We start from the raw sequence: 9,940 nt of genomic DNA on the forward strand, positions 1-9,940 counted from the left end.
CATTTATTCATTAATTTATCTAAGTATTTATGTATTAATTTATTCATTTTTATTTTAATCATGAATGTATTTATTTATTTACTTATTTATTGACACTTGCCATGTTTAGTCCTTTATTTATTTATTAATGAAAACAACTGTAGCTTCCCAATCACGCAGTAAACTACATTACCCAGAATCCCTTGCAACAATAACACAACCACGGGTCATTTTTTAACCAATCAGAGCCCGAGCATGATGTTTCTCCCTTCTGACGTGTCGTGCTCGGTTTTTATTGAGGAACAACACAGAGGCTGTCTTTCACGCTACTTCTCTATCGGTAACCACTAACTTATTGTCACCGACGGACGGAACAATGTCAGAGCCCAGCAAGCAGGACATTTCCACTATCTTTAAGAGACTTCGCGCCATTCCCACGAACAAGGTGAGTTTCAAACGCTTTATACTCTTTTTTTAACGAGGAAGTTGAACTGTGACACGTCGCACTTTGAGAAACAGCCGAGCTAGCTACATTATGACAGTTGACATTAAGCTAGGCGTGTTTGTTATGTCTTAATTATTGTTTGTTTTAAAGCTCCCTCAAGGCCCTTGGGAACATATAAGCTGGTGAAGTCAGTGCAAACATCCTGAATTACATCCACAGTGGAAATAAAGAGTTAATATCATTGAGAAATTCAGCCCTCTTCACCAACAGCTGTTAGAAAACAACCAACGTACACTTTGTCGAGCGGTTTTAACATTATTTTTATTCAGTAATTTAAAATTCACTACATTTAAACAAGTGAATCCATTCTTATTAAATGCTTGCATATAAACAAAAACAAATGGATATCACAAATGTATACTGGAAGTGTTTCTTTGCAACATTGCATTAAAATACCACAGATAATTGTATAAACAGGGATTTTGTCAACGTCTTTTTTCCTTCACAAAAGAGGCTTAGATCACCTTTATTTGAGTGTGATATTGTTTTAAACTGTTGCTTTCTTCCTTGTCATTTTATACAGGGATTTTGTATATGTGTTAAATTTTCTCTTGAATACCAGGACGTTTTTAAATATCTGTTTTTATGAGAAAGAAAATGTGATTTCAAACGTGTGATCTTGGGTTTTTCATTAAATATCAATTATATCTGTTCCTAAATTGAGGTTATTGTTCTGTGTCTCCTGTGCTTTCTCTTTCCTCCTTTAGGTTTGCTTTGACTGCTCACTTAAAAACCCCAGTTGGGCCAGCATCACCTACGGCGTGTTCCTGTGTATAGATTGCTCTGGGACGCACAGGTCTCTTGGGGTGCACCTGACCTTTATCAGGTGAGGCGGGATTTGTTTATGTCGTGGACTCTTCAAGACAAAACTTCGTGAAAAAAAAAGGGCTCATCTCATCTCATCTTCATCCGCTTATCCGGGGTTGGGTTGCGGGGGCAGCAGCTTTAGCAGGGGACCCCAAACTTCCCTTTCCCGGGCCATATTAACCAGCTCTAACTGGGGGATCCCGAGGCGTTCCCAGGCCAGTGTGGAGATCTAATCTCTCCACCTGGTCCTGGGTCTTCCCCGAGGCCTCCTCCCAGCTGGACGTGCCTGGAACACCTCCCTAGGGAGGCGCCCAGGGTTCATCCTTACTAGATGATCCTGAACCACCTCAACTGGCTCCAAAGTTTATGGACAAGGCACAGACAAAGACAGCAAACACTTTTAAATAATTTTAAGCTATGGGACATCCAGTCAACTAGTTAGGGCTGCTCGATTATGGCAAAAATCATAATTATTACTAGTTAATACTACTAAATATTGAGATGATGATTATTTAACATGATTATTCACTGACTTTGGAAATTGTGCATTTATTGAACTTGAAAATTAGACATAAATAAGTAAAAATATATAAATATATACACATTTAAAAGTATTGAATAAAAATGAATTTGATCTGAATAGAAAAGATCAGATATGTTGTAACAATAGCGCACATCAGCAACTTACAGAAAACTCTTTTTTTAACATTTTTGGCAAACTATATTCAACATGTTTCAGTCAGTAACTCTGAAAACAGGTGCAAGTGCTTCACTGTAAAGCAAAGGGTGCACTGGATTTAAAACACAAGACAAAACAAGAGCATCATTGTGAAACGGAACGTGACGCAGTAATAATTTTATCTCGAGTATCTACAACAAGTCTGAAATGTGCCATGGGGCTTCACGGAGTAGATCCTGATTAAATTAAAATACAAAATTATAGTTATTAGCCAACGCTGGAGTAATTTGCTCCCTGTGCTTTGTCTTCATTAGATGATGAACATTTTGAACCTTCTGCAGAGAAGCATTATAATAATCTAGTCATGAGAACACAAAGCACATGCTTGCACAAGATTCGTAACATGAGTAGAAAAGTTCACACAAGACTCTTTTTGTACCTGAGATGCTGTTTGTCCTTGTTATTAAACCAGTTAGTGACAGAAATTCAAGCTCTGTTCAAATGCTGTTGTGTTACAGGTCCACTGAGCTGGATTTCAACTGGTCGTGGTTTCAGCTAAGATGTATGCAAGTGGGAGGCAATGCCAGTGCGGTCAGTACACATCAAAACACTGTCAACAGATTGTAATTCCAGCATTACGTGACACACATGTAACCTTTCCTATATGTGTTCAGGTTTCATTTTTCAATCAACATGGATGCACAACCGGCGCTGCCAACACCAAGTACAACAGCCGAGCTGCTCAGCTGTACAGAGACAAGATAAAGACTTTAGCCACACAAGCCACCAGACGCCATGGCACTGAGGTAATGCAGACATGATTACTGTCTTCAAACCACAGACTGTATAAAAAATGGACCTTGCATCTCGTCAAGGTCTTTTCTCTCAACTCGATCCAATCGTGCTCGCCTACGGGAGTCACCATCTTGTCAGACTTTGACTCATTTCCTCTTACCAAAAAAATGCATTGATGGGACGTCGGGGGGAGGGAGATACGACGTTTACCTCTGAGGCGAAGTGAGGGCCAGCAGCTAGCTTCACTCAAGAGGCTACGCCCCTAATTATTCATAAACTTTAACCTTCAATAAAATAAAAACTACCCTGGTACAAAAGATCCCCCCCCCCCCCCCCCCCCCCCCCCCCCCCCAGTGTTGTCATGGAATAATTATAGGTTTAATTATGCTGTGAAAATGGCCTGTTTAACATGGGGTGTCAATGAGAAATTGCTCTATTATGAAACCTGCCCCTGCCCCACGCTTTTGCATAATCCTTTAAGTGCACAAATAACTGTATCAGTTTTACCGCTCTTCTTCTGTGCAGTTGTGGCTCGACTCTCAGGCTCCTCTCTCCCCAACATCACCAGACGTGAAGCAGATGGATTTCTTCAGTATGCATACTCAGGTATGGGAGTGTGATTTCTATCCACACACCTGCTTGTTTGAAACCTACACAGTGACAGGGGATTCATTATTTCACTGCGTTTCTGTTTAATACCCAGGCTATTCCTGAAGATTTGAACATCGTCATGAACACCAAAATGAGTCTCAGCTCCTCCACATCGGAGAAGCCTTTAACCGGGGGGAAGGAGGAAGACGGTAACGGTATTCACAAAATACAAAAATCCACTAGTTGTATTTATCTCAATCCCATTTATATGACTCATCATACATACATTGAACCTTTTCAGGTAATCTAGATGAAGGTCCTAGTGTGGACATGCTAAGTGTTTCTCCGGAAGCAAATCAAGGTTGGTTTATATTCTTATATATTCTTTCAGTGACGGGCAGTACACATTACACAGATTTGGAAGACCCTGAAATACGACAAATCAGAGCAGGCTGGGCTTTTTCAGGAGGGGGTCTTAAAGAGACAGACGATGAAACAGAAGAGCATGTTAGAGGGTGAATACAGGTGCAGCAGCCACGGGCAGTATGAGAAAAATACAGTGGGGTTCTTTACACATTAAAGCATGTAAACATATTCTAGTAGGAACACAAAATACAAGTATGAAACTGAAAAATTAGCATAATATGTCCCCTTAAATGCCCTTCTTTTGTATCTGAATTATTGCTGAACTGTCCTTCGATCTCTCCAGAGCCTTCCTCTCTTCTTAAGAAGAAGCCTGCTGCCAAGAAAACAGTAAGTACTCGTATTGACTTCTGCTAGGACAGTACGTATTATTGTAAAATGTGTTTTTTTTGCATTCATAGTGTGTTTTGTAAAAATGTGTTTGCTTGTAGTTGGCGTCTAAAAAGGGCGGTCTGGGCGCTCAGAAGGTTAGCAGTAAGAGTTTCTCAGAGCTGGAGAAGAAGGCTCAAGCTGCAGACAAGCTCAGAGAGAAAGAAGGGGGCACCGGTTCTCCCAAGACCAGCTATCTACCTGAGGAATCCATGTAGGTCCATACGTCTTTCTCTTTCTGAGTTTTTTTGATGCGTTTCTAGTTCTTGTTCGTGGTCAGTACTTGTTTCTGTTTTGTCGCCTTCTCAGCGCTCCATCCCTGCGACTGGCCTGCAAAGACTTTGAGCAGCACAGGAAAATGGAGGAAAGGAAGTTAAAGGGATTAGAGGGGAAGAAGAAAGAGCAAGCTGAGAGACTGGGCATGGGTCTGGGCATGAGGAGGTATGATGATGATGATGATGATGATGAAGAGACCATTGCTCGTTATCCTGTAGCTGAAGGATACGTTTCATATCTCTTGTTTCTTTGCCTAATCATCGCTCTGTCTTCTGCTCTTCTCTGCAGCAGCGGGGTGTCTCACTCTGTGACGTCCGACATGCACATAATCCAGCAGGAGAGTCCACTGGGGACCAAGACCACCAAAGCACGGCGGTTCACCGGGGACGATGAAGATGAAGGGTCCTTCAGCTCCAGGTCAGATAAAGAAACTTAACTTAACTTAACTTTGTTAACAAACTTTGTTTCACACACAAAACTATTTAAATTACATTTTGTTATTTCTTATCTACTGCACATTTTTGTTTTCAAAGTAAAAAAAAACAACAACAGTACAATCTGCTGTAATTTGTTTATAAAAGCAGGTTATTTTAATATTCTTACCCATGTATTCGTTTTTTCCTAGTGAACAACAATTTTCTGAATATATTATGATTTCATATCAGGATTCATTGATCACTGACTTTTAGATTTATTATTTTGAACATGTAATAATAATTGCAGATAATATAATTTTAAAAAAACGAACAAGAATATTAATAAAAATTACCAGTAAACATATAACAATCCCTCAATATACACGTTCTCCTATACAACATAAATAAATATATATAAATAATAAATATTACATGTCGGTAAAGTGGTAGGAAGAAGTTTTTCACTCATCTTAACTCAAATTATTACATCATATTAATCATAAATATAACCCAAATATCCTCCCAGTGTCAATCATATATAACTTAAACAATTTCCTCATGTTCATCTAAGAGCTCAGTTTATATTTGGACCCCAGATTCACTCCACTAATTGAAATGCACATAGTCTTCATAGTGACACGAACACACACAGTTTCTTCTCTCCTCTTAATAAAATAAAAATGATTAAATAATTTCCACCCGGGATTATTAAAGTATTTCTGATTCTGATTAAAAAACAACCCGCTCTCTGTCTGCGAACTTTTGTTCTTATGTCACATGGAAGCAAATTGATTCTTGTTTATGTATCATTATGATTTGTGCAGTCTTAAAAAGGATTGCCACTGCTTTGGCAATACTTGTTGAATTTGAATGTTAAAATCTGTGAAGTGGCCACCTATTTGTCATGTGTCACATAACGTTTCTGTACCCGTGCTTTGTCATAAGGCAATAAACTCCAAAGGTAATCCAAGAAGGAAATGAGACTGATGTAAAAAGGAAAAATGCTGCGTTTTTTTCTCCACATATAATCCACATTTAACAAAAATCCTGAGTATCGGGTCTGTTACCTCAAACTAAACGACAGAAAAAAGTTACTTTCTTCTGCCTGAACGATGATAAGCTACGGTCAGAAAAGTACTGCTCCCATCCTGCTCCGATCATTTAATTGGTGCCACGTGGCTCATTCACAACAGTTCACAACAATAAACTCTGCTTTACGGCAGTACCATTATTGTAGCAGGACAAAATAAGAGCAGAATAAACCTTTGTCTACTGAATTAATTACATTAAGATAAAACAAAATATCAGTTATGATTAATCATTATAAATTAAAGCCAAATAGATATTAACTAATGAGGCACAAAGTGCAAACATAAGCCTCATGTTCTCTATGGCTCTAACAAGCTGCCCTTCCTGCAGCTGCTGATCGTGCTGATTCAGCTCTCACACGTTATTATCCACGCACAGCGTTTTGTCCTCTGACATTAATCTGCCCTTCCTCTTTCTTCAGAGTCTCGTCCCGGTTTGAGGATCAAACAGAGACCTCAGATAGTTTCTCCTCACGGTGGGATGACAAAGGAGAGGGAGGAGGCTGGATGAAGGAGAGCAAGAAACCAGAGCCAGACTTCTTCTTGACCTCCACTATATCGTCACTGAATGACAGGTGGGATACCGTGTGTTTTAATGTAAATGGTGTACTCGTGTCTCTTTACCACTTATTGTTGTTGCTTGATACAGTACGACAGTGACCTTTTTGCTTTCAGATTATACATCTATTGGTGTTTATTTCTGTTATTATATCAAAACGATTTTCTTTTGTAATCATTGTCTGTCATCAGACCCACATCCAGAAGAAAACCAGAATCAGTGCCGGTGTCAGACACGGGAGAAGCTCAGAAAAAGTTCGGAGGTGACGTCAAAGCCATCTCTTCTGACATGTACTTTGGAAAACAAGACAACTCTGAGGTACACAATGTCAACATGCATTCCTGCTCTTCACACACGACTTCCCAGTGGACTTGCATACTGTGTGCTCTAAATTGCAGATGTTCAACATAGCGCTAATAGTGATCGCACATAAAAATGACCAAAACTTCAAATGTGTATGTATTCCCGTCCTTTAGTACGAGGCCAAAACACGACTGGAAAGATATTCTGGGAGCGCCTCTATAAGTTCAGCAGACCTCTTTGATGATCCAAAGAAACAGACTGGTAAGAGACAACGTTACAAAACTAGTACAAAAGGATCCTCGATACCTCTTTTGAAACCACAGAAAAAGGGAAGAAAAGTTAAAAATCTACAATTGAATGTGGATATCGGGTCGATTTAAACATGTGGTGTTGAAAAAGTATCTGTCTTGTCTGCTGCACACAGCCAGTTCGTACCGTCTGACCAGCGTGCTGCCCAATGCTCCTGACATGTCGCAGCTCAAACTGGGAGTGCGCTCCGTGGCAGGAAAACTCTCCGTCATGGCCAGCGGCGTAGTTAGCTCAATTCAGGTTGGTCCGGCATTAACAAACTAAATCAAGATCATAAAAACATCTTGTCGGACAAACATAGTTCTAATAATGTTTCTTCTTTCTCTTTCTCCAGGATCACTACAGCACCTGAGTCCTGGTGCGTCTCGATTCAGCGCCCTTATAGTCGTCCTCTGTTTAAAAGAGTCAGATAAGTTTCCCAGTGAGTGCTGAGAAAGAAGTTCGATGAGCAAATCTGCTCTTTGACAGCATCAAAGACGATCCCCAAATAACCCGGTATACATCTATATCTAGTTTTTTATTAGATCATGTATATACAAGAGCTGTTAGAATCGAGAGGATCGAAGCACAATATTTTCAGTGGAGTTATTCTGATTATGTACAGGTCCAGTTTATGAAGAATATTTAGTTTGCAGTTTATTGCTTAGTGCGCTTTGAGGTCTTGGGGTTTAAATATCTAGAAATATTATATGTAGCAGAGGGTTTATGGTGTTTTGAAGGAGGGATTTGCGTTTTGATTCCGTTGGTTGATGAGATAAAAAAAAAAAAAGAAGAAGAAGAAAGAAACCTAAGCTGCTGTAAGTTTTTAATTGGTAACATATTCTTGCCTATTATATGCACTCTGTATTGTGCTGTTTTGCACATTCCCACAGTTGAAAGTGTCCTTTACGTTCCCCAAAGTGCACTTATGTTTTCTCCTCCACAGACAGGACCAAACCCTGATTTAAAAAAAAAAAAAAGTCCTTTGGGGACCAGATGTGTAAACTGAAATTGGCCTCTTTAGCAAATAAGCTTCATTATCTTACAAATGGCTATATTTTTTGTAGGCTATGCATCTGTAGTTATAAAAAGGACACGATGGCGTGAAATCTAAGCAGCTACAGTCAGTTTAAAGGAAAAGTTTGACACTTTGGGAAATATGATAATACGCTTTCTTGCCAAGAGTATGGTGAGAAGATTGATACCACTCTCATATATATCCTTTCAATACACAACAGCCGTTAGCTTAGCTTAGCAGAAAGACTGAGAAAAGCAGGAAACAAGTCTGCCTAAAGTGTTAAAACTGGATTTTTGTGTGGATTAAACAAATGAAATAGAACATGTTAATGATGAGTTTTAGATGTGTTGTTTGTTACCTATGGGCAGAGCCAGGCTTTCAAGTCTTTATGCTAAGGTAAGCTAACAGGCTGTAGCCTTATATCTAACAGACAGACCCGACAAGGCTGTCAATCTACCTAATAGCATTAGAAAGACCATGCTCCATGTGGTTCAGTTGTACTATGTGTTTATTTCTCAATCCTGTTTTTTGAATCGGACACTTTAATTTTGTTGCATTATGGTCAACATTGTAACCTGTAGATTATTATTTTGAGGGGGTGCCTTTTGATGATGTATGAATTTGTAGCTATTTTTTGTGGTTGTTTCCGTTTACACGTCTGCGATGACTTTCCCCCGTTGGTATTAAACGAATTGAAGAAGAAGAATAAGAAGAGCCTCTTTGTAGCTTTCAGGCCCCATTGTACAACAACACATGTCCACTTCAAATATGAATGTAAACAATCGCTTTAAAGCCTTCTTTTCCCGTTGTTGTAACATACTGCCAAGGTCCAGGTCATATCTTTAATTCTGAATAAATAGCAGTGCAGGTGGTGCTATAGTGTGAGTTTATGATTTGACATTAAAAAGCAATAGAGCAGGCTCCGGTGTTGAATAAATACGGCTCGTGCTTCAGCATTTGCGTAGCATTTTCCGTGATATTGAAAATGCTACTTCGGATATCTAATTGTGCAGAGTTAAGAGTGTTTAAAGCCCTGATTGGGAACAGGATTATTATATTATTGAGCACTTCCTCTCCTGTTTATGCTTCTCAGGAGGTGGATTTGTTAAATAAGAAACGCTAAAAGTGAAAGTTGTAGATCCTTCAATGACCAAATATTTGCTACTCCATCACTCTATGCCTTAGTCCAAAGATCTGCTTAACATGCCCTCATATTGCAATATCGTGGAGTCATCTCTTTTTGCACATTATTCGTTAAACATTGCATGTGGCAGCTTTTGCTTGAATGAATGTACTGTATTGCTATTGAACCTTTTGCCTCTGTGCTGATGTTGCGTCCATGTTACACTTTAATTTTGTTGATCTTTGTAAGATTGTTTGTGTCTCCTGCTGTTAAATATATAAATGTTACATGAATAGCAGCTCGTCTAATTTGCATGGCCCGCCCCTGTAGTTAATAGGACACGCTGACACATCCTGACTACGAGATGGCATAACTGCTGTGGTGACCCATTAAATATTAATAATGGAATAACAAAATTGTTCAATAAAGACTGTATAGTACTGCTACATACAATGCTGTATAAGGCTTTGAATTACCATTTATAGAAAGCTACCGATAATCAAGTTTTGACATATTTTGACACTCAAAATGTAAGAGAGATTTTTGGAAACATGCCAAATAAATGGTTTGTGCTGAAGCTCTTTTTCCTGCTTATTTTGTGCCTGAACCTGAATGTCTTTCTCTGTATTTGATTAATTCATTGTTTAATTTGTAAGAATTTGGTGCAAAACTGAGGAAGGTAATCCAGTTTATGCTTTATGGTCATGTGCTAAAGTCCAAC

The 9,940-nt window shown here is 39.0% G+C and overlaps 1 protein-coding gene across 2 annotated transcripts; it reads left to right on the forward strand.

Moving 5' to 3' along the window:
* The first annotated feature begins 291 nt into the window (after positions 1-291).
* On the forward strand, positions 292-9,768 carry arfgap3 (ADP-ribosylation factor GTPase activating protein 3). 2 transcript variants are annotated; one of them, XM_083935243.1, is made up of 16 exons: positions 292-424; positions 1,192-1,310; positions 2,489-2,561; positions 2,645-2,776; positions 3,291-3,371; positions 3,469-3,571; positions 3,658-3,717; positions 4,066-4,109; positions 4,211-4,362; positions 4,458-4,589; positions 4,713-4,841; positions 6,351-6,503; positions 6,679-6,805; positions 6,964-7,051; positions 7,215-7,339; positions 7,434-9,768. In XM_083935243.1, exons 1-16 carry the CDS (start codon positions 356-358, stop codon positions 7,449-7,451), a joined length of 1,605 nt encoding a protein of 534 aa, XP_083791369.1. In that variant the 5' UTR covers positions 292-355; the 3' UTR covers positions 7,452-9,768. The 2 variants fall into 2 exon arrangements, with proteins under 2 accessions (XP_083791369.1, XP_083791370.1); XM_083935244.1 differs by having other exon boundaries at positions 3,469-3,565.
* The last annotated feature ends 172 nt before the right edge of the window (positions 9,769-9,940 follow it).

This window comes from Echiichthys vipera (assembly GCF_963691815.1).
Source record: "Echiichthys vipera genome assembly, chromosome: 20".
In the NCBI taxonomy this organism is placed as follows: domain Eukaryota; kingdom Metazoa; phylum Chordata; class Actinopteri; order Perciformes; family Trachinidae; genus Echiichthys; species Echiichthys vipera.